Below are 25,086 nucleotides of genomic sequence, written 5' to 3'. Positions count from 1 at the left end.
CAATGGTCCTTAGCAGATGGGCTACTTTGTGCCTCTGCACTTTCTTCTCCAACAAGCTTTCCATCACTGGGGGCCTGGCGCAGGCTGGGCTTATGCTGGTTATAAAGCCATTTAAACCTAGGGTGAATCTGGCATCCAGAGGACAGGATCTCTGCAGTGAAAGGCAAGAACTTTAATCCTTCCTTTGAAAAAAGACCAAGACGACACAGGTTTACAAAGAGGGCTCCTCATTTACCAACACTTCCAGTATGCAGCGCCAAGCCTGGCACATGGACAGATCTGAATCAGTTCAGCCTCATGGGGTAGGAAATGCACTAACTTCTAACATCTCATGGAGAAAGTCCTCTTTTTCCGCACACAATCCTGAAAGGAAGTCTAGTCTAGTGGTCTGTTCTGAAGGTTCATAGTTCTTGATTTCCACTTGCCACCACTGATTTGCCTTTACGCCTCATTTACCCCATTTGTTGTAAGAACAGGAAGATGTGAGATTTTTGTCATTTAATATATGTAAAGTGCTTTGGGATCTTCAGATGACAGTGGCTAGAGAAATCCAAAGTCATGCTATACTGGGAGTGCGCAGTGGGATGGGGTCAATGGGAATACAGTACCAGGACCAGGCATCCTAGCCAGGACCAGGCATCCTAGCCATTTCCAACAAAGTATTGGCCCTGCACCGTCTCAGTCCCAACCGAAAGCCAGAGCCTGAGGGGCCCAGGTACAAAGTGACGCGTATTGGAGAAGCTGTGGGACTGCTAAGCAGGGGATGTCATAAGGAACTACTACATAATCCCTCTGGCTCTCGGCAGCGTGGCTTCAAAGCAGTTACTGGATGCCTAGGAATTCGAAGCATCCTCCTCAAATTTTAGAGCACACAAACCTTACGTCGGGGGAGGCTTGCAATAAGGGGCTCGGACCCCGCACGCTTCATGTTGGGTTGTAACAAGCTGCAGGGGATCTGTGTGAAGAGACACCCCAACGAGAAAAGAAAAACCAATGACCCCCCCAAAAGGGCAGCTACTCACAGGTAAGGTATACAGGGAGGCTCCACCTCTGCCAGCGCGGCTCGGTAGGCCCGGAAGGACGAGGAGCTGTCGATGAGCATGCAGTACTCTGCCAGGCCCTAGTGAGACATAAAACACACACCTGGAATTCATGGTGCAAACAAGCCATCTCTGTAATAAGGTGCATGGACTTAAAGAAATCACATTCCCCAAAAACCAAAGCAGACCAGGGAGCTAGTTCCTGGCAAGTCATTCTAAGCGACTGAAACAATCTGGCTCTCTCCTTGACTACGCATACATAGGTCCACACACTGTTAGCATTTGCAAACCTTTGACCTCCATAGAAAGAGAGATGGATGGTGTTCTCTCAGCCCGATGCTACTGGCATGTCTGCAGCTGTAAGAATGCATGCTGTCGAAGGGAAATACAGGTTTCCAGAACTGCAATATCATCCATCATGGGAGAGTGTTTATTCACATCCTTCAGTGCCAGGACGTATTTGATTTATTAAAACCCACAGATGTGTTTCACTTCACAACTACATTTATCTTTCCTGATTAAACATGGGAATCTCCACAGCATTCAATATCCTGCTTTGCCTCACCTCCGATGTCTGTTTCTGCCACTCCAGCCTTCGGATGGGTGCTGAATCCAGTGCAGAAAGAATGGCCAGATAGGAGTTAAAATTATTCAGCTTCCGTAAGTGCTGTAAAGAGGGAGAAGACCAGTGGCTCTAGAGATCTGGAAGACATTCTGGAAACAAACAGTGCTGCCTAGTGGAACGTCCCACATTCCAACTCCCATATGACACAACACACAAGCGCAGCGAACAGCGTGTGTGAATCACTAAGCAACAAGCTGTTACCTTCATAATCTTTATAAATTTAAGGAGCAGCCTCTCTCTGTCTTGCGCTTTCTCTTGTAGCATAATTATCGAACGGACCCTGGGAAGATGGACAAAACACAGGAAGAGAGATTAAACCCTTGAGCTGGATTCTGATCTGGCAATCCCTGCTGCTTCACTTGAGTGGCTACTATCTAACAGGGACCAATCAATTAGACTGAAAAGTTCTTGCTTTCCTGTCCAATTTCTTCTCTACAGAGCTTAAGCAAATACTTTAATTCACAAATACACCAGGGTCTGAAGATATGCAAACTAGAAGAAAGCTCTCCTGCAGAGAGAGAGGTTATTTCCCATAGCAAATGTTATTGGGCTGGCATTTCTCCTGTTGCTGTTGAAATGGACTGGTGTAGCAGAATTCCATCACTCCTGGATGCAAAATGGATGTGCTTAACATCTTAATGGATTTACATTCACTTAAAGGGAGGGGCATTCTCCTTTGGTTTGTTACATAGGCCATATAAACAACTATCGGATCAATTCACTCAAAAGGCCTGTTTTCAACTACAGTTTTCATCCTTTATCAGATTATTTATTTGAAATGGCTCCATCATTTTTGCACAGACTTTGGTTTGATGCAGGGAAGATGCACATGTGCACAGATGTATCAGGGGTTTGTCTGAAGGGTCTCCGTGTTATTTGTGATAAAGCCTGGAGATGCAGCTGTCTCCAGAAGTCCACAAGGTTTCATTTTTCTGTTGTTTAGTATTCTTTGCAGAATGCCCTGGGCGTCTCGTCCCAGGAGGAAGTGAAGCTGTCCAGCAATACACCACAAGACAAAACCATTGAAACAAGCAGCCACAGGATAGCACAGCTCAAGAAGAGTTTTCCTGAGCTCCAGGGACATCAGTTCAAGGCTAAGTTCTGTACAGTGGGCTGTTGCTCTAAATTTCCTTACCAGTAGGACATGTTATTAAAGTGCTCAGTGAACTGCGTCAGGTTGGGACTCTTCTCCTCATTTTGCTCTTTTGCCCAAAGCAAAACTTCTGGGATCTAGAGGGTGGGGAGAAGAATAAGTCATGAGTTAAAATAAAACATCAGTCTTTGGATTCCCCGACACCCTGATGATTTACAGCCCTCTCCTGACACAAACCCGGCTTTCTTCTACAACAGGTGTGTGCCTACGAGCTGTTAGAGAACAGTATCAGAGCTTGCAGAAGGTATTTGTTAAAATCTCTCCCTCCACCCCAGCCCTGATTTTGTGTCTGTACCTCTATCTTATAGAAGAGCTCGGCATCTAAGAGGGTCAGCTGCTCAGCGATTTCATGACTATGGAAATCATGCAAGGTCCCTGGCCTGTGAGAGACAAGGAGGGAAAGGAAAAGGCTAATGAAAACATGACTTACTTACTTTCTTTCCTTTCTAACATTTGAAACTTGGAAGAGAAATAGGTGATTAAAATAGGAGCTCCCATGTTAGCTCATGAAAGTCAGCTGGAGAGAGAGCTAGAGGCCCAGTTCTTCACCTCTTTACATCAGCTGTGCTGCAGCACAACTCCACTGAGGCCATTGGAGTCACATCATCATCAAATAGATGTAACCAGAGGAGAATGGGGACTAGGATTTTTAAACAGAAGACCTTGCTTGCAGAGGAAAAGAAAACACTCCAAGCCAAAACCACTTGTGGCACTAGCACCATTTCAACAGCAGGCCCCCATGTCATCCGCTTGACCATTTCCTCTCTAGTTTTCTTTATCTTGCCTATATGAAGATCTTGAGAAAAATGTCAGTTGGGGGAGCTCTGCACGCTGACTCTCTAATTGTATAGCGAGGGCTAAATAAATTCTCCCTTTCTCCTCTCCTGATCCAGAAGTGGCAAGTACTGCTCTCCAGCAGATCATTTACACAAGATGATAGGGGTCAAAATCAAAATGACAGATCCCTGCCCTGAGAAGCTTGCCAGAGTTTAATTCAGGCTTGGGATGGGTGCGTGGAGTGTCCGATGCCTGACACAGCCAACTTCTCTGTTTTGCCTCATAGTCTTTGCTGCAAGGATTTTGAAAACCTGTTTCTCACGCCTCCTTCCGTGAGTTTGCCAGTGACTTCCCCTTGGGTCTCTTCCCCTGCAGAACTAAGGGATGGATGCGTCCATCCATTTCGTTTGCTCAAGTCCCAGTGTATGTCAGTGCCTTGCAAGAGTATTCACAGGGCTCCTGCAGATGAGAAGCTCTGCAGAGGTAACTGCTTTGCCTAGGGAGCACAGCCACTGCGTGTATGCCTCATCAGCACAAAGGCGTCACTCAGGCTGCTGTATCAAACACATGCCTTACAGAGCAAGACTTCACAGAGAAGCATTTGTGCGTCAGGCAGGGACAGATAAACAAAGACATTTCAGGAAAAGCATCCCCCGGCAAAACCAGAGCACATAGGAATCTCTCTGACACTGCCCTGCTCAGCATGCAGTAAAAGGCAGACGCACGTCCCCCAGACAAAACCAAGGTTTAATAGGTGTGGGCTGCCTCACCTGGCTGCGACCCCTCGGGCCGCTAGAGGTTTGATTGAGTTGGCGTATCTCAGCATTTTCTTCTGATCCACTTTATCCAGAATATTTTTGCGTAACACTCTAGCGAGACTGAGTTCCCCGTTGCAGACTAGCCGGAACACCAGGTCCATCAACAGCTTTAGAATCTCTTCTGTCAACTCCACTAAGCTGAGATGGATGGAAAACGCAGGGGTCATGTCAGAGACAAGACATTAAAGATGACAGTCCCCATTTACCTAGAGCCTGTATTAAGGACTTGCCTCTTTTATCACTAGAAATTAGGACACAATTAAAAAATTAAAATTAGGGCGAGCTTCCCCCATGGAACTGACCAGTGAAAAATTTTATTTTGCAGCTCTGACTTCCAGGCACTTGAGTAAGGTGATCTTCACGCCCTGTGCCCAGAAAGGACCTCACCTCCCCGCAATTATAATGGCCAGGCCTCTCAATACAGTACCCTAAGCCTCCCCAATCCCACAGTTCTGTGCAGCTATTCTTGAAGTGCTATCTCAACAGCTCTTGGCACAGGGGGCTAAGCCTTCTCATCTACACACTCATCTGTTGCAACTGCTGCTATGACAACCAGCCTCTCTCGGGAGACTGAAGCAACTACATCTGGCTACTGGGGATTGCTCGATGGCATTTCATGCTGCACTCCTCCCTTGAATACACTGTGGGTCACCTCAGTAATCTCTCCCCCGTCTCCCTAAAGAATCAAATTCCTCACACCAGGGACTCTTGCATGGAAGCACAACAAGGTCCCAGATGAGACACTAAGAAAGCCGAGATAACTGCAATGACACATCACTAGGGATGTCCCTAGAAATCAGTGCAGTTAGTGTTTGTTCTGCCTCAGACTCCAGTCTAAGAGAGTTAGCTCAGCACCCAAACCAATTACTTTCCCACAAGTCTAACTGAATCCAGGCTGTTCCAGTTCTTCTTCTGGTCAGCTTCTCCTTTCTTTCCAAGATTTCCCTTCAGATTGTTTATTTTTGAAGTGCCCAGAGAGGGCACCCTGAGAGCTTGCATTTCCCAGCCCCAAGTGCCCACAAGACCCCAAGTGTCCAGCCCAGCAGCAGTTTCACTGATCTGGGGAAGGAAGTTTCAGGTCTCCCCAACAGATGTGGTTTACACCACAGTACAGCTCCATTTTTATTACCTCCCACCCAGGCCCCCAAACAAAGCAGGAGAGAAGCTCACCACAGCTCGTCCACCACTCTCACCAGCACGAAAAATGTGTTCTTGCTAACTCTCTTCTTAAACGTGTCTGAGAAGTGACAGAACTTCTCATATGTTGGCCACAGGTTAAAGAATTAACTCAATCCAGCCAGGCGTGTCAGATGGTTGGCCCAATAGGCGTCCCTACAGTAGCACTGCTTACTGCCATGACTGAGACCAGCACTCAATTTTAGGAGGGACATGAAGCACTAAAAGCAGTGGACTGGACAGTACAGGCTGCACATAGCAAGGAGGGGCTCATGGCACTCAGTGGGGTGCATTAACAGAGGGGGGAGGTGTTGTACCCTGAAACCATCATCTCTAAGGTGACAACTGAGTCAACTGCCAGTCCAACAAGTTACTGTCACTTTCCTAGGTCTCGCTGCAGCATCTGGTCTCTCTTGTAACAGCACACAGCTCAAGGCCCCACCCAATCACTCATTCCCTCAGCAGACCGATGTCTGGGGTGCCTAGGGGGTTGTGGAGGAGCTGGAAGAATGGAGGCTGCAGTGGTTACTGTGGGGAAAGGTATGGAGGGGCAGCATGAATTGAAAAGACTTCCCCAACCAGACGGAAGACAGCGTAGGGGAGAGCGTAGGGGAGAGCGGAGCAGACAATAACCAGTTAAAATGAATTAAAACAAAACAAAAGGCCTGGAGCTTAGAATCCAGTTTTAGGCTCTGAATTTCCAGCACTTTCTAAAAGTGAGCATTTCACGGGCGACCTCAGCACAACGAGAGGTTTTCTGTGTCCAGTGCCCATTAATCACAGCAGGAACAGCGGGATCATCATCTCTGCTGAAGATGGCAGCGAGGAGCCACGACTCTGGGCAGCATGATGCCAGGCCCTGATGTGCAGGACTAAAACACACAAAGCATTTGCGTTGTGCATCTTTAAAGTGCAGCACCTTCATGCCAGTGGCAATGGGGGGAGCTATGGGGCACAGAATTCTACATGTAATATTCAACAAGGAACCACCTCTGTATATCACTACAGACACTGCTGCCAGTAGGTAAAGGGCCACAGCCACAATACTGGTAGCAAGACCACAACTCAGAACCCCCCTGTGAAGAAGACATTCTCTACACGCTGCATTCCTGGCGGCAGGGGGAAGGACTAAACACTGACAGAGTTTAGCAACTCTTCGCTCTCACCCGTAACTGCACAATCATCAATCCACACACCTCCTCTCTGGGTACCTCTGAGAAGCAGCTGGGAGGTGGGATTCACAGCTCAGGTCAACATCAACATGCTAGGTCTGCTCAAGCTAGCCCATTAAAATCAGCAGCATGGATGCAGTGCCATGGGAGGCGGCTTGGGCTAGCTACCCTAAATACCCAGGGGTCAGGCACGATTGTACTCAGGTGGCTAGCCCGATCCCCTGCCTGTATGACCGCAGTTACACTGCTACATGGAGCGCACTAGCTTGTGTGTGTTTACCCATGCTGGGAATCACATCTCCCAGCTGCTGTCCAGACATACCCTAAAAGGCAGATAAATGCCATCCCCATTCTACAGTTGGAGAAGCTGTGGCACAGAGAGGTGATGGACTTGTCTAAGTCCAAGCAGTTAATCAGAGCTGAGATTAGAACCCTGGCATTCCTGGCTCTCAATCTTGTGCTCAAGACCAAAACCATGTTTGTCTTGATTTGTCCTATGTAGTTTGTTATCTGATGTGCACTAAGGTGAAGAGATTGTGCTGTATACAAGGAATTCCTGCCCCGGAGCTAGCAGGGTTTGTGCCATCCACATGGGCTGGAACATATTGTGGATTGCTTTGCCAGTGTGCTTTGGATTAGGCCATTTCCCACCCTGCCCACGAAGCGTTGAGTACAGTGCTCCAAGCCTCAGCAGGGTTGAGAATGTCACACTTTTGGAAGGATATCTGTACTGCAGCTTCTTGATGAGCTCTTCAGGGGTAATGAATGTTCTGTATGTTGTCAAAAAGGCTTCACAATACAGCACCAGATCTAAAGAGGAAGACAAAAGTTTTATTATAAAACCTCAGTCAACTGTGACTTCAAAAGGAAACAAGCTCTGCACTGAATCTAACCTTTACAGCATCTTTACAAAAGGACAAAAGAAATAGGTAATAGGGGAGGCAAACCTCTACAAGAACCAATTAATATCCAGCTTTACAGAAACGCTGCAATATTATTTCCTGCCAGCAGGTGGACCCTAACGGGTAAGAGCAATAGCGAAGTTCCCCATACCCTCTCAGTCTGACTTCCTGGCTGTAACACACCGAGATTTGCTTACACCAATCACCAAGAGTCAACAAAAATCAGCTGTCTCGGAGAAGAGGGTTTTTAATAGCGGGTCAAGCAAAAATACAATGAAGCCCCTGGCGTTGGGTCCTTAGTGCCATTTTCACAGCATTAGTGCGGATTTCACAGATAGCGCCAAAAGACAGACTATTTCCAACATGGGGAAGAGTAATACCACTGCAAATATTGGCCAGTAGGAGGTGCCAGAGAGCATTCTGGATTGTTATGCCAAGCCATCTCCACAACAGGATGCCACTGGCATGGACAAGATGCCACCATAATGGCTTTGTCCACAGTCAAGGGTGAGGGTGAGAGACGCATCTGTAAAGATAAGTGTGGAATGATAGTGTCATATCATGCGGGGGTAAGACGGAACTGTGGAGGATAGTCTTTCTATGAACACATATGAAATGAGTTTGTCAATCTCAGCCTAAACCATCGCATTTTGGCCTGACTGATTACTCCTGCTCCGGAGACGTTGCAATAGGAAAAGGACGTTGTACCCTGGGACTAAAATACACTGGCAGATCTGGGGGAGGAGGACTGGTTATTACAGGTAGAGGTTCATTGAGGGTTCTAGGCATGGAGGTGTATCTGCAGGGATGTGAAGGAAAACTTCCACAGCACCTGCACATGCCAAGTTTGCTCAAACCAAACACGTCACCCTCCAACCCTCCATTGCTTTCTTAGAAGGGTTGGGGGAATGGAAGTACGAAAATCACTCCTATCTATCTGCAGTGTTTCACTTGGCAGTAACCTCACACAGAAAGCTCCTTACTGCTGCTCCTACATCAGTGGTGAGCTGCTGTCTTTTAGTTAAAGATGATCAGACGTAATCTCTAAATCAGGGCTAATGGATGGTCACGTCAGAGGTGAGCTCTGTGCCTTGTTCAGCAGTAATCCTGCATATGCAGCAGCAGTGCACAACCATGGGCACTTAGCTGGCCACAGGTTTTATTCCTAAAGATCACAAGTCTTCTTTTATCCCTTATTCCACTTACCTCTGCTACTAAAACCTAAATGGACAAGGAGCAGCATGCAACAGGGAGTGGAGTTGTATTTATTCTGGGTTCCCATCTGTCCAAAAGGCATTGTGAGGTAATACAGCTGGTGTGCTCTGGCACCCAGGCCTGCCAAGAAATTTATCTACAAAAGACAGCCTCTTCACCAAACCCCTCTATGCAGTTCAGCTGATAGATTTACAACCCTGAATTCTTCTCATTGTAAACGTAATTCATTAACCCTCTCAGTCTCCTAAACACTGGGTTAGCATAGCATAAATTCCTGTGTGTTTAATTCGCACCAACAACTTTGTACAGCATGTAGGGGTGAGTTTGCCAACTATTATAAGAAATATACTACACCCCTATCTTCCCTTCCTACTTCACCCAGTCCAGGCAGGGATACCTGCTAACAGGAGAGGCTGCTGCATATCTAAAACCACAGTGATTTGCGTCACTGGAAGCATACTAGGTTCTTCATAGCCTTTCCTCGGTGCATCCAGTCTCTTCAGATTTCATCATTTTTGTACAAGTTTGTCCAACATGTATCCCTCTAGCAATTAGCTCTCCAAAAACAGAAACACTGTGAAAGAGGCTATTTCTAAGAGGCTGCTGCTCCAAGGAAGAAGTGCTAAACTGGAGCCGATAAATAATCCATTCCACTTTCACTGTGCTCTCCTATGTTTCGGGAAAGGTCAGGAATATTTCTGTAGGGGGAAAATATGTCTCGGCTGGCTGCATGCTGCTGGCTGGCAGTCTCAAATGTCTAACGTTACCAAATGAAACAGGGTTTGTTTAAAAATGTACATGAAAGATATTCTTCTTTAAAACGATCAAATCTGAGGGGTGTGTGATCTAGTGGGTGAGCGCATCTGGCTGGCAATCCAGAAGAGCTGTCCTGGTTTAGGCCAGTGCAAATGTCTCAGTTTCACTCTTTGGAAATGCTGCAAAGCCCATCTTTATTCACAGGGGTTGGCAAGGGACGGCTGATGTTTGGGTGAGCTCGATTTAGGGGGCTAACTGGAGGGTTCAAGTAATATATAATTAGAATTAGTGTAGTGAATGGAAGAGTTAAAATTTGAACGCTCAGTGCTTTAAAATACGCCATGTGCTAACGTTATGAGATTCTATGCTAAAAAAATCCAAATAAATGAAAGAACCCCACCACCCATCTCCTGCTTTTATGCATGATGACAAGTCACCACTCACATTGGCTTGACTGGTTGCCAGTGCGCAAGAGGATCGGGACTGGACCAGGAGGGATGCGTCAGTTGAATTTGAGGTGCACCGACAGAACAGTGCCAGGAAAGCTCAGCCAGTATCTCTGGGCTCAATTCAGTGATCCTGCTCACTCACTCAAATCACCCCAACATTAAACTGAAGTCAATAGGATACAGAGCATAATGTGCCACTTTGAAAACTGACTCAATGGCACAATGTGCCATTCACAGTTATTCTTCCCTAATCCAATGGAATTCCTTGGCAGGTAGAGAGATGCCAAGGCACGTTCGCGTTGGCATGCCTCGCTCTGCAGAGCTAGACTCTGGACATGGAAGAGTTAAAACACAACTGCTGTTGACTTGAATGGTACAAGAGCTTATCCAGCTTAGCTCTCTTTCACCAAAGATAAACACAATCCTCTCTGCAACATTAATGCTGTCGTCCACGTCTGCATATGGTAACACAATGTGACAGGTGACACTATGAAGGTAGCATAACCAGCAAAAAGCCACACCAAGCTGCAGACTCCTAGCTTGCTCCATTCCATTCACTGTACCTTTCCTGTCGGTCTCAGTTGCGTGGACTAGCAAGATATCCCCGGATCCACCACGCACATCTGGCCCATCATCCCCCTGCAATGAGAAGAGAAACGTTACACGTAGGAGGCCAAACCTCCTTTCAGAATGGCCTAATTCCTCAGTGCCTAAGACGCAGCCCTAACTTGTACAGTCCGTAACATTCCTTGCATCTCACACAGTGGAGCACAAGCTGGGACAAGATCTCGAGTACCAGGCCAGTCCTGTGATCTAGTGGGGAGTGCTCAGCCTGCCATATAGGGAGACTCAGTTTTGACTTGCAGTCTTGGTCATTCATTCCTTGGGCCAGTTGGGAAGTGCAGTGGAAGCCGAATGCTTTGCCTATGATCCGTATATGAAAAGTATTTTGTGCTGTGACCATTCCAATGGCTGTTAAGGAGTGGCAACAGCACGTGATCATGCATCAAAGGCAGGCTGTATGCATTATGATGCAAAGGGCGTAGAGTGAAAGTTGCACATTCAACCTTAACTTGGGCATTTCCTGACTTTTGAATATTTACCTGTGCAACCATATGCTGCATTAATAATTTGGTGTGTTTAGTTTCCAAGGTATGTGGCAGTGGATGGATGTTAAAGGAAAGAGAAAAGGAGCGGGAAAAAAATGTCTCAAAACTTAAAAAGAGGTGCTTCAGTCTCTAGAACTTCAAAGTTCATCTGGTTTGAAAAAATTGCAAATAGAGCATGCAAATTCTATAACCTGGAACTATTTGGCTAGATGTCACTGGACAGCTGCTATTCTCAACCAAATCCAGGTGCTGGGAATAGAACTCAGGTGTCCTAGCTTCCAGTTTCCAGTATCACCACTATACCAAACATCCTCGCCCTATTTTGTACATCCGGGAGTAGCATACTACTAAAATTATGCAAAACCACATCATCCTTAAGAGTTTTACATGGAATATTCCTGCAGGGAAGAGACTGGAATACTGCCAGGCTCCCTTAGGCTATTTCTTTGCCACTCCAGTATACAAAGTACTGGAAATGCTGCTGATTACAGACATGGAACAACTGTGCCTAAGCTGTGATTTTTCAGGTGAACTTCTGGCAAGGCTTACGAAATACCATTTAAAGAATGAATAATAGTTTCTTGCTCTTCCCTGCAGATCTTAGCTGTCCACAGAACACTCCTGTAAGTGCTAGTAAATGATATATTATCCGTTTTCCAGACTGGCCCCTTGACACTTTGAAAGCTTCAAAGACCTCGTGTATTCCCTCAAGCCCTGTGTCAAACAGCTTGGTTCAGAATATCAGCAAGCAAGTGTAGATGTCTATCAAGGAAGCCAGGCCAGAAAACAAGTTGTTTCTCAAGTGCACGAGTACCTATTTTGCTGAGTAGTTTCCATTTCTGAAGCCATTTAGCAACTCAGAAACTAAATGCACTTAGGCCTGGTCTACAATGGCAATGGAGGTCGATGTAATGCTGCTTACGTTGACCCCCTAAAGTATGCGTGTCCACTGGCATGTAAGTTCCATTGATTTAAAGCGCGGTAAAAGTCGATCTAATAAAACCACCTCTGCAAGTGGCGTAGCACTGAATGCGAATTCCATGAGTCGAATTTGCATCAGCATAGGCAGAGCGCAATGATAAATCAATGCCATTGGCTTCCGGGAGGTATCCTGTAATGCCCCGTTATGACCGCTCTGGACAGTCACACTCTGCTGCAATGTGGCCACGTAAACAGGAAATGGCTCCTCCCCTCAAGCCCTGGGAAATTTTGAATTTCCATTTCCAGTTTAGACAGCGTGGAGAGAGCTTTGTAGCTCAACTGCTCATGGTGATGGCACGGCCCAAATGCATTCCAGCTTGGAGTCGACCAGAGGTCTTGGATCTCATTGGTCTGTGGGGCAAAGAGTCTGTTCTGGCTCAGCTCCGAGCCAGCAAAAGAAATTTAGATATATACGAGAAGATATCTCGCAGCACGTTGCAGAAGGGGCACAGCAGTGCCAGGTTAAGATGAAAGAGCTGAGGCAGGCTTATCAGAAAACTAGGGAAGCTAACAGCCGTTCTGGCTCCTCGCTCAAAACATGCCGCTTTTATGAGGAGTTGCATGCAATTCTCGGCGGTGACCCCATCACTGTGCCACCACGCAGCAGCGATACCTCCGAAGAATCCCAGTCCAGGATGAATGAGGAGGACTCTGTGAATGAGGAGGATGAGGATGAGAAGAGCAGGGTGCAGGAGAGCGGGGTATCCATTCTCCCTGAGAGCCAGGACCTGTTCGTTACCCTAGAGCAATCTAGCCACACACAAGACAGCAGGACTGATCGAGATGCAGGGGAAGGCACATCTGTTAAGTGTATGGGGCAAAACTTCGTTTTGCAGTTATGTCCCCAGTCCAGCTTCTTAAAAGGAGTTTGTGTTTTTGAGGGGAGGGTCTTACTGGGTGTTTGCAAACTTCAGTGGAGGGTTACTCCTGGAACAGATGTATGCTCTGAGAATCCTCTGTGGAAATCTCAAGGAAACTTTCATGTAGGTAATCTGTTTGCAGAAGGTTTCCGGGGAGGTCAGCGAGGACAGGGATACGCGTGCCATCTATTGCCCCCCCACAGCTTGGGAACCCCATTGCGCCAAACCTGTCCACTATGTCCTGCATGTTTCCCAAAGTCACTACCCTTCTTAGCAGAAGTCTATTGATGGCCCTGCACACTTGCATCACAGCAGCTCCAACGGTGGATTTACCGACTCCGAATTGATTCCCAACTGACCAGTAGCAGTCTGGGGTTGCCAGCTTCCACAGAGCAATGGCCACTCACTTCTCCACTGTCAAAGCTGGTCTAAAGCGAGTATTCATGCTCTTCAGGGTGGGGGACAGCTCTGTGCAAAGTTCAAAGAAAGCGACCTTTCGCACACGAAAGTTCTGCAGCCACTGCTCTTCATCCCACACCTTCATAACAATGTGATCTCACCAATCTGTGCTTGTTTCCCGAGATCAGAACCGGTGCGCCACGGACTGAAGATGATGCGTGACGGCCTGCAGCAAACGGGAATTGTTCCACTCTGGCTTGTAGCAGGGCGGCCTCAGTAACATGGCTATTTTCCGTGCTGCGGCTCTTCTCTCGCCTTTGAAAATACTGCAGGATAAGCCGTGAGGTATTTGTGATGCTTACAACGATAGTGCAGAACTGAGCGGGCTCCATGTCTCTCCAGCAATAGCATGTGCACAGCTTAGAAAAATGGTGTGAAAAAGCGTTTGCAGTTTGTTTGGGACAAGAAGGGAGGGGCAGGGAGCACATTGCATCATGGGAGGATGACAAGCTTCCCAAAGGCCTCTGCGGCTAGTTGCACTGTGGGATAGCTACCCACAGTGCACTGCTTTGAACGTCGACCAAAGCATGGCGAGTGGGGACGCTAGAGCCCGGTGCAAGGAGCGTGGTGTGATCACGCTCCTGTGACTTCTAAAATTTGGCGGGTGAAAGTCGATTGAAAGTAAATCGACTTCAGTCTGCAGTGTAGACATACCCTTAGTGCAACTTCCTACTGGAGACTAATCCATATGCTAAACCTTCCTTCAGGTTTAGAAAGGCGGCAACTAATCAACCTGACTACACACCCATGCTCAATTACTGTATTAACGTAGACCGTCTACACAGCGCTGTAGCGTGGGCTACAGGGGGTATGAACTGCAGAGCACACCAAAATGTTGCACTCTAAATGCCCCGTGTGGATGCTGCTGACATGAGCAAAAAGCTACCTAGTTCACGTTAACATAGTCCTGTTTGAAAGAGGACTATGTTAACGTGAACAAGGTGCCTGTTTATGCCAGCAGCATCCACATGGGGCAGTTAGAAGGCAACATTTTGGTGCGCTCTGCAATGCACACCCTGTAGTCTGCACTTTGGCGCAGTGTGGACAAGCCCTTAGAATGTCAGCTGCTGCATTTCAGACTCTGAGAGGCTGAAGAGGTGCCAGACACAAGAACGTGCTGGTGTTCAATGAGATGGCCTAGGCTTTTTAAAAAACTCACGGTCTGATGCCAGTGCTCCCTTTTCATGTTGGGGTCTCATCTACCTTCAGGACAATTTACATACAAAAAGCTGCAACTTGTTAGCTTGCACGCAGGCTGGTCATTTAATTCTCTTTCTCTGCACTCACGGTCAACCAGATTTTATTAAAGCATAAAACAAGGAGCACAGGTGACTCTTTTAGGCACTTACCTCCTGCTTCAGTGTCAGCCGAGCCATAATTTCATTGTGATCAATCAGGGACAGCTCATCTACTTCCACCTCCAATGGTGATGATTCCAAAGCATCCGGTGACTTCTGCTGCCTGGAAGAGAAGCAAATGACCATCACTATCGTTAATCATACAGATGGAGAAGCAGAGAGCCAGGCTACATTGAGCACAAAGTGTCCAGGCCTTCATTAAATGATTCAGAGAATACAGGAAGTCTGATACTCCCCAAATCAGGTAAACCCTCTGCAAATGAAGCTGAGTGTCTGGTACTAATATTACAGCTTTTTGCATCCCTGGGAAAGAAGAAAGACTGAGGCTGATATATGAAACCTTCAGGAACAGAACAGTGTCTGGCTGGATTTCTGGCTATTAAATAGGATTTAACTACAGCATGCGTGACTGCACACTTCAGTGTCTCCTTGCATTGTCTGCAACATCATCCCTTGTGTTATTACAGCATAAGAACCAGGAAGCCAAGTGATTCTGCAAACTTATGGATGTCGGAAACTAGACAGCCTATGGCTGGAGTATCTCTCTAAGTTAGTTCATAATCTGTTTTGCTGGCATGGGGCTGAGAAGACAAGATCTCTCTCTGCTGGAAGATATGACAGAGGTTCTGACCGTTTCTCTTCCAGTGTTATACAGCTACACCCTAGCACTCTGCTAGCTCCAAGGGGAAGTGCTCTTGCTGTGTTTTGTACAGATTCCCCCGCCTGACTTCCTATAATATTATGTGCGAGTCCTCCAAAGCCAGCCCACCTTCCACCCAGTGTCTGACCACCATGGAGCAATCTATATTTTCATCAGACTCTAAGCTTAGTATCAGATAGTTGTGTTGCTTCCTTCACTGCAATGATTAAAACCCTTAAAGCAATCATCATCTCCCTTGGGACTGAGACAAAGAATACTTTGTCTGACACACAGACAGACACACACAAATATTCTCCTTGTTCCTCTTGGTTTAAAAATCTAACTGAAGAGCAAAAACAGAAAGCAAGGCACTCCATCCTCCTCCTACCTAAACACAGCAGGGCACATGTCCCATCTGTAGTACCAACATGCACTGCCTTTGTTTATTTTGAATGAGGATTTGAAAATAACTCAAAGCCTGAAGGGATATAAACCTTCTTGCCTCAGGGCACGAGCTAATCTCTAATGAGGTCAGGAAGAAACTTCATTTAGGTAGGCAATCCTGTAACTGACTCAGGCCTGGTCTACACTGCCAGTGGCATCAACAGGAGATAAGCAAGCTACGTACTGAAACTTGCATATCTCCCATCGACTTACCGCTGTGTCTTCACTGTGCTGCATCGACAGGAAACACCCACCGGTCAACACAGTGTTACTCTTTTTGGGGGTGGGTGGATTTACAGTATCAACCGAGAGCACTTCCGGGATCGATTGTGCAGGTCTCCACAGCCCGCTCAATCGATCCCGCTGCATTGATCCAAGGAACCAGACGCAGCACCCGCAGTGTAGACATAGCCTCATACAGGGTTTCTTGCACCTTTCCTCAGAAGTAGCTGGGACTGGCCACTGTCAGAGACAGGATATAGGACTGGACTGATTGTCTGATCCAGCACAGCTGCTCCTATGCAGGGGCTGCATTAAGCAGTTGTGTTATTTAAATCACCCAGCACTGCCTGGATTTTCCTTGTTCAGTGGGATTTTGTTTCTCATGAGACTGTAATGGGCTAATAAGTCTTGACAGTATCAAGTTTGCTGAAAGCAGAACATGAAACCTGTGGCTTGTTTGGCAGTGGGTCAGAGTAAAATAGAACTGCTCAGGCACTGCTGTTTTGTGGGTCAGGGGGAGCTGCATGTTCAGGTCAGGCCCACCTCTCACCACCATCTCTGCTTTCCTTCCCCATGGTGCTGCTATGCGAAGTGGAGTCTTTAGGGTGGCCATCTTTGAGGGTGGGAGACTCCTAGAAGAGAAAGAAGTTTTTGATCATTATATGGGATCCTGCAAGCACGGCTCATCCCACATTCACAGCCTTGCTGCCTCTAAATGGCCCCGTACTGTACATTCCTATGGAGCAATTAAAGATTGATGCAAGTTAGTGCAAAATGCCAGGAAAACACTGATGTTAATTAGTCTGGAAATTTGGGAGCATCTCTGGAGACTTTAATGTAATTATTTTTGTTTGCATTTAAGGTGGTGAAATTATGCTGATAGTTACAAAACACAAGTCAGCTGTAGACCTGGTTCTTAACCTTCCTCCCAAACTTTTTCCATCAGCATTTGCAGCTGGAATGTACTTGCCTTCTGCTGAATTAAATGCACTTTGCAAGACAGCTCTAAACTTTTCACTGCCACTCCTCTTCTTCTTCTAATTCCTTCCTAGTTACAGCCCTAAAAAATTCCACTTGCCACGTGTGGACGCAAACTACCTTCCCTCCCTCACATCTCTCCCATCAGAGGAGGTTATGTAATGACAATCCGCTACTCTGGAAATGATGCTAATGTAAAAAAACTGGAGCAATCTGAACATAAGGCATGTAACAGCAGGTATATAGTTCAAAGCAAATAAAGATGCATCTGAAATTAGCCATTTACTAAGGAGGAAAATATCTATGAAAGGTAAAAGAGAATATTAACTTTACAGTGCTGTAGTTTACAGTTATTTAGCAACATGCAGAGTGATCCTTGGAGGGTCAACATACCAACCCGAGAGGATTCTAACCACCTTTCTAAAATTTCAGCAACAGCCTAAAAATGTTACTGTCAAGCTTCAGATATTTAAGTATCTGTAAAGTTGTGCTAAGTTATATACAGTGAGAAATACTGTAAAGTCCTTATTCCTTCACTGTTAAGAACTAGCTGTACAATATAAATGAGGAAGAGAACTGCCTGATCATCAGATGTGTTGATAGAATGGAAGTGGTGGGAGCCTCATCACTTGAGATGTTTAAAATTAGACAGGAATAAGCACTTGATCATGTATTCCAGGGGACTATCCCAAATGGGCAGAGGGGTGGACAAGACAGAACTTCACAGATCTCTGCCTTTGCTATTTTCTACAATATAACAGGAAGACTATACTCCCTGTGACGTGATTTACCCTGTCACTTGTAGGAAATAGCTAAGATGAGCCCTGTGCAGGAGGAGAAGGAGGAAAGGGTTAATAGGCTAATAGACTAAATCAATCCCTTACGTTGTGTCCCAATGGTGATGAAAAATGACGTATTTTATAAACACAAGACTTAATTTTAAAAAAAGCCAAAGCAGTTAAGAAGATTAGCAAAGAACGGGCACTGCCCAAGTGTCTGCACAAGTCAAGGCTTGCACCTTTCTAGAGAATAACAAAACCTTGTGCACACAGCCTTGAACAAACAGCAAAGCAGCTTTAAAAGAAAAGCAACCACTATGTTCTTAAAGACATTCACCCAAAGCCTCTGAAGCCAAGCAAGCACCCTCTGTTCTCCATTTAAATCGCTGTTCCCCACTAGAGAGAAAACCAAAGCAGGCAAGCAGAGTGGCCCACCATCAAAGCAGTCACTCCAGCAAAACACAGAAGCACCATAATATGCAGGAGAGACTTATAAAAAGCACGATGTGCTCAGCATGAACTCAGCATGCAGCAAGCAGCCCCTTCCCAGTGTTGGGCCCTTTCCAGGTTACTTACTCCTTCAGAGTGAGGGAGTTCCCCGTTGCTCTGGCCAGAGGAATACAGATTGACGTATTCACCCTCACCAGCCTCCTCACTGGCGTTTTCACTCTATGGGAGACAGGATGAAAGGCAGTATGTGACGGTGCCCCCGCGCCCAGCACTTAACCTTAACAATGTGTGCAAGTGAACATGCCTGGCCCATGCCCTGGCAAGAAAGGATCTCTCCCCACCCCCTGGCACTTGGGTTGGAACCGTTCCTTTAGCTCAGAAGGAAGACTGCCACCACTGTCTTCTGGCTCTGTATTTTCACTGAGGAAATTGCTATTTCCCGGTTTGCCAGGACTATCCTGAAGGCCGAGAGGTTCGGAAATCAGCAGCAGGAGGGCAGCGCGGATTGCTTTGTGAAGGCTAACGTGGAAGCCAACAGTTGATCACAGTGTAGCCAAATGCAAATACAGACTTCAAAGTTACTGATGCTGAACCTTTACAGTTTAAACAAGAAGTCCCATGTACACTGTGGTGGGGACTTAGCTACGTACTCTGTGATCCTACCACCGTAATCATGGCTCAATCCTGCAGCGTAGAGAAGACCAGACTGTGTTCCCAAAGCATGCAATATAGGATAGGACTTTAGCATAGCTTGGAAATGTCATTAAAAAACACAGCTCAGGGTGTACGTACAAAGCAAGACTAAATCACATTGGAGGGGCGGCTGTGTTGTAGGAAGATCCCACAACAAGGAAGATGTAACGGTGTAGTTAGGATGGAAGAATCCGAAAATCAATTTCTCCTTTACTTACTTGACAAGACCTGAATTTAAGAAGGTGCTCCCCTTACAGGGACTCCACATACTGTTTTTGTGGCTTTGATCGCTTCCGCTTTTTTGTGGGAAACAGAGACTCTTAAATTCTAGTCTTTACAGGTAAGTGAAAGAGGAACGGCTTAGTTTAAAAATGAAGTTGCAAAACACAAGCCTGCACATCTGTTTTCTTAACAGATCTGGAACCTTAAACTAGTGGTGTCCAAACTGATACAATTCTCCAAACAGATTCTCAGACTAATATCTCTGGCTGAGCCAACCCGGGCCTGATGCTGCCCATTCAATGGTGTGCACTCTAACCAGAAATGGAGCTCAGGCTGTCTGCAGTCAGAAGGTGGGGTATGGAGAAGCCCACAAATTTGCTTCAGATGAGAGAGGGGGGTAAACAGTTATATGGCCAGTCCAGAGGCCCATCATTAAAGCAGTTGGGGGGAGCCTGGAGTAGCAGTCACAAAGCCTGAAGTTCAAGTAACCAGAATGCGCATGAACCAATGGTCAAGAACTACGGTCTTAAACACATTTTTGTTAAAAAGCTCTGCCTTTCCTTTCTTCAAACTCACACGATGATGCTCCTAGGCAGCTACAGCTATTTCTTTACCTCTTTCCTTCACCACTAGTTTAACATTTAAGGAGAGTTTCCTAGTTTCTCCAAACTGCTTGTTTCCCTCACTGCTTGCGACCTTCAATTTTATATTAAATGATCTCTCTGCCCTCCTCCCCACCCCCAAAATCAGTTTAGATCACACCTGGATTAAGCTAAACCGTGTATTAAAACAAATGACAGTTCTTTAAAAACACAGTCTTGTGTTAAGGTGCATTATCTCTTTGGATGTTCTCACCGAAGATGTCTGGAGAGAATCAGTGAAAGAGGTTTCAGAAGGAAGGCAGACAGGAGCACTCCCGTTAAAGCTGCTCTCCTGAGAAGAGGAGTTTGGCACATCCACAGTGCTTGGTGACTGGTTGGCAGTGGGTGGCACCGCTAGGTCAGAGCTCTGAGACTGATGGACAGGTGGAAACGGCGGGGTGGAGGAGGAGGAAGAGGAGGTAGAAGAAAGAAAAGGAGGAATGGAAACTTGGTTGTGAGGCACAAAGTCCTGTGAGTAGGACCTAAACACAGATTTGTACTACAGGATGCAAAATGAATACCACAAAAACAAGGAGGATGGGAAAAAGAGACAGACAAAAGAAAAAGCAATTAGATTAATAGTAGTTCAGCAGTGACAGCACAAGGTAATTCTAACAAAGGCACAAGTAAACAGAGACAGCATTATTTTACCATCCATACACGAGAGCTGGAACCCCTAACTGGGATATCTGCCAGCTGTTCCTCAGAGATTAGCAGGCTGCTCATTTTACAGAAGCCAGGGAAAGGGGGCTACTGGAGGTCTTCAGTCATAGGTGGAAAGGGAAGTTCTGGCTATTTTAGTACAAATACTGATAAAAGCTGCATCCTGACAACTACGTGAGCTGGTGAAGAGAGACACAAGTGTACAGACACCATGGTGATGACAGTGGCATAAATAGCTAGATAGAAAGAAGTATTCTGTGGGCATATTACTTTTTTAATGGGTTTCCATGGGACATATACTTAAGATACTGTTTGCTGCAACCATATAATTTAACAGCTATTGTGAAAAGTCTGCTCCGTAGATCTAGAACCACACAGAGCACAGAGGAAAATGTCTGAATATTGTCTTCAAAAGCTATGCTGAAAGATAGGTTAAGTTACAATCAGAGATGCCATTATTCCTTTTCATTTGAGAAGTGATAATTGCCCCGAGAAGCAATGAACTCTACATTAAAACCAACCTCTCATTCAGTGGCTCTCACAGATTCTACTGGAGATGGGATGAAAGGAAGTACACAATCTAGATGAAGCTCTATCATGTTACACATCCTTGCTTTCACACTCTTACCCAGACAATACTGAATGGGAGTAAGTGGAGGGAGTATATTATGCCAAGAGAGCTACAAGAAAACCCCTCCATTTGTTTCTGGTGAGAAGTGCAGTCAGGATGACTCCAAAGCAGGAACGAGGTTCTCAGAGTAAATGTGACACCCAATTAAAAATATTAGGCAAAAGAGGCTAAACCTGACAGTTATGAGTTTATTTTAAAATGTGCACAGGAATGTAGCCAGGAGGTCTGAAGGAAGAATCAAGTCATCCAAAAAGCTTGGGAGAAGCTGTTGTACATCTTGCTGGCACTGGACTTGAATGCACAGCATAAGTACTTTGCTATGGTTTTCTAGAAGTACAAAATGCAGGTTGCTCAAACCAGGCTGAATAGAAAGGGGGAAGGGGGAAGAAGGGGTGTCTCAAAAATTTAAACCAAGCTTTTTCACTACTAGAATTTTGACAGCCCACCTCAATGCTTTATAGATCATAAAAACATGTGAACAGATCATAAAAACTAAGTCCATCACCTGACGCAGAGTGACAGCATTTGGATGTGCATGTTTCAGTCCTTAGCTAAATGTTTCTAAGATGAAAAATAAAAATGTACAACGGCAGTAAAATCTAAACCAAGGAGAAACTGAGACATGCGCCTCAGGCCAGGGCTTGAGTTTTAAAGCTTTCCCATTACAAAGTGAAAATGAAACAGAATGAAAAAGTCAGCAGCTAGACTTTACCTTCTATCACCTTACTCCTTGAGTAGTTTCACCCTCTTGTGTTGTATGTGGAGCCTGAGCTAGTCTCTCTCGGTGTTTCCAGAGCCTAGACTGAATCACAAGTCACCACAGACAGGAATAGAGGGGGATGCTTTGGAAACAGAGCTAAAAAGACTAGACAAAAAAAAAATTCCTTCCCACATGTATGTGGCTAAGAGGAGTCCAGCTCCCGGGCATGCTCTTCCCCCTTCCTGCCCATTTCTTTACAGATGAGCAATGCTGGCTCTGGGGATTCTGTCAACTTTTGGAGCGGCCTGAGTAACGCTGACAGGTCTAATCTCCATATTTACTTTCAGCTGCTTGCATAAAGGCTCCACTTTTATTTGTCTTCACTCGCCTGGCACAAAACACTAAATCCCTAGTAAGACTCCAGGATCACATGACATCATTCTGGCTCAGCAGATTGATTCTGCCTGTTCTGTCTCCCCTGACACATCCTGATCCCACTGGTGTTAACATTTTGACAATGCCACATACTCCAGGCTAGTCCTCAATTAGGAAGGGGAGCAATGTGAACGGGGAACCAAACACCCACACTAAAAGGCCGCTCAGCTGCACTTTAAACACTGTCATCACAACAATGGAATTCTCTGCTCCAATTAAAGCAAATCTTTATCTCAAACATGACCTGTGTTCCAAGTGACCCATCTTTACACTCCTAGGGAGCGTTCTGCAGGATGGACTGACTTCCTGCTGCCACAGGGGACACACATTACAACGTATATAACTTTGCAAAAGGCAGCTATTACCTCTCATTAAACAGACTGGGCAACCGAGCACAAGACTGAGCTAAATGGCCTCACAAAGCTCACAGAGAAAATCAGTGGTACGGTTGAGAATAGAAGCCAGGCCTCCTGCTCTTTGGCCCCCCTGTTCTCATTATTAGACAATGCTGAACTCAAAACCAAACTCTTTGCTTCTGTGGCAGAGATGGTTTATGAACTAGCATTTCATCTTGGGAGATGAGCTGCAGAGTTGATTTAGGTCTCAACTGAAATGAAATTGGTATCATCAACCTAATCCACTTTGAACACAGCAAAACTTTCATAGTATTTGACAAAACTGGCAGGTTTAGCTCAATCCTGGCCTAATTCTAGAGGCTCCGTGGGTGATGATACAGTGAGCTGCATGGAGGCAGGTTGAATTAGCAGATGTTGCAGGTTGAAACTGAGGCATACTACAGGGGCTTGTGAGGGACGCTTGCACAGTGTCTGCCTCAACCAGTTTAAGACAGACAGTCTCAATTGAAAGGCACTTTAGTGCCCAAATATACCATAACATTAGATTAAAAAATTGGGATGGATATGGGTTAATTAATACAGACAAGATTCTGTACTTAATGGATCTCTCTTCTCTGTCCTCAAAAGCGCCTCAAAATGGGGTTTGTAGAAGATGTTACCAAATGGTATCAAAGAAACACACTAAATCCATTATGACATGATCATTACAGGATACAAACAAGAACTCAGCATGCTGCTGTGAAGGAAGCAGTGGAGGGGACCCTTTGTAGTCTGGCATTAATTAACCTTGCTGCTTTCACCAAACAATTTTGGGATATTGGGTCTTTTACAAAACAAGCCAGCAAGACGCCTCCTTTCTCCTGCATTTCAGCCTGCCTGTGAGCAGCTCCGGAATCCAAACTATGCAGTCATGCTGGGACAAGAGCCAGGCATGAAGCATACTTTTAAAGGGGGAAAACACCCAGTGTTTGAGATGCTATCCCATATGGCTCCCATTTCTGCTGATCTTCAGCCTAGCACACAGCTGCAGCATGGGCTGTTACAATGACTTCGGCAGGGTCTGAGCACAGGAGACTGCTGCTCTTATAAAACCATATTCACTTAGGAGTGGGGGGGGAGGAGAGTCAATTTACTCAAAAGAATTGCAACAAAAAACAAAACCAAAGCTGAGAGTTTATCTTGGAAACCGGTTAGGGCTTGTTTTTCCCACTTTTGAGAGGCTTCTGCAGGGTCAAAGACTTTGGTTCCGGCTGCACTGACAGACTCAACTCCATAGCTTTGCTTGTTTGTAAGCTCAATACTTCCGAATAATCTTCAGGGAAGCCAGAAAACACACAGCGTGCAACCTGAGCCTTGGGGAAAGAATATTTCATTCTCCCTAAACTCATGCCATGCTAAATGCCAGGCTGCCTGAGACTAGAAGTGCTTTAGGACAGGTTCCCCAGAGGTGCTGCCAACTACCAGCGCTAGAAAAGTGAGCGCCAATGTGTAACTCTACCCTTACTCCCTACAATGAAGTTCCAGCGGCATGTTTATTCGCTTGTCTTTCCTCACTAGGCATGGACAAGTGGCTATCGAAAGCCAACACCGTGAAGTCTGACACACCGCCACATGTAGATTCAGAAATTGTTTTGGCGGAGGCAGTTTAATATTTCTGTGGACCTGCAATTAAATTAGGCCAGAGGAGACTATGACGTATGCTGTGCATAACAAGGCATAAGGAATCCCTCCACCCCTGCCTGTCAGTGCATTCATGACATCTGCCAGACAGGAGGCACTACGATGAGCACTGGGTTTGAGTCACAAGTGGTCTTATCTCACAAGGACAATAGGGAGCAACCTTGCCCAGACCTGAGAGCTTATCTGACACTAAAACCATTTCGACTCAGCGTCTCATTCTCTGTGATAGGACTTCCAGAATTGTAGCGCTGAATATTCAGGGGGGCAGGGCGGCAGGCTTCACATCACAAATCTTCTGAGTGTCTCAGGATCTCCCAGTGATCAGTGCCACTGTAAACATTACCTTGGATTGGCTGGCAGCAGCTGAACCCACTACACACTTATTGCAGGAGTGATGTTGCTTTACTCATATTGGGGAGATGTGACTACACACAGCAGTCAGGACAGGATATTTACAGGTCGCTGTTAATTGATTCTGAGACGTAGACGACATCAATGTCTACATCAGTTGCTATCAACCTTTCCAGACTACTGTACCCCTTTCAGGGGTCTAATTTGTCTTGTGTACACCCAAGTTTCACCTCACCTAAAAACTACTTGCTTACAAAATCAGACATAAAAATACAAAAGTGTCACAGCACACTATTATTGAAAAATGGCTGACTTTCTCATTTTTATCATATAATTATAAAATAAATCAAC

General features: G+C 45.9%; 1 protein-coding gene across 3 annotated transcripts in view; it reads right to left on the bottom strand.

The window, feature by feature from the left end:
- Nucleotides 1-25,086, bottom strand: part of RAPGEF1 (Rap guanine nucleotide exchange factor 1) — a 117,798-nt gene that overhangs the window by 5,676 nt on the left and 87,036 nt on the right. Inside the window, exons 12-24 of one of the 3 annotated variants that reach the window (XM_067541916.1) lie at nt 20,134-20,418; nt 18,490-18,582; nt 16,700-16,788; nt 14,842-14,953; nt 10,647-10,722; nt 7,487-7,571; nt 5,584-5,676; nt 4,366-4,551; nt 3,114-3,198; nt 2,801-2,895; nt 1,867-1,945; nt 1,606-1,707; nt 1,023-1,120 (exon numbers count right to left, since the gene is read on the bottom strand). In XM_067541916.1, the coding sequence (XP_067398017.1) occupies nt 1,023-1,120; nt 1,606-1,707; nt 1,867-1,945; nt 2,801-2,895; nt 3,114-3,198; nt 4,366-4,551; nt 5,584-5,676; nt 7,487-7,571; nt 10,647-10,722; nt 14,842-14,953; nt 16,700-16,788; nt 18,490-18,582; nt 20,134-20,418 (1,478 nt within the window). The remainder of the gene's footprint in view (nt 1-1,022; nt 1,121-1,605; nt 1,708-1,866; nt 1,946-2,800; nt 2,896-3,113; nt 3,199-4,365; nt 4,552-5,583; nt 5,677-7,486; nt 7,572-10,646; nt 10,723-14,841; nt 14,954-16,699; nt 16,789-18,489; nt 18,583-20,133; nt 20,419-25,086) is intronic. The other 2 variants (XM_067541914.1, XM_067541915.1) reach the window with 2 other exon arrangements.

The sequence above is a fragment of the Emydura macquarii genome, unplaced genomic scaffold (genome assembly GCF_026122565.2).
Source record: "Emydura macquarii macquarii isolate MOO-44397 ecotype Brisbane River unplaced genomic scaffold, CSIRO-AGI_Emac_v2 contig_691, whole genome shotgun sequence".
NCBI lineage: Eukaryota > Metazoa > Chordata > Testudines > Chelidae > Emydura > Emydura macquarii.
Note: the sequence above shows the minus strand (reverse complement) of the source record. Positions and strands in the feature narration are given on the sequence as shown.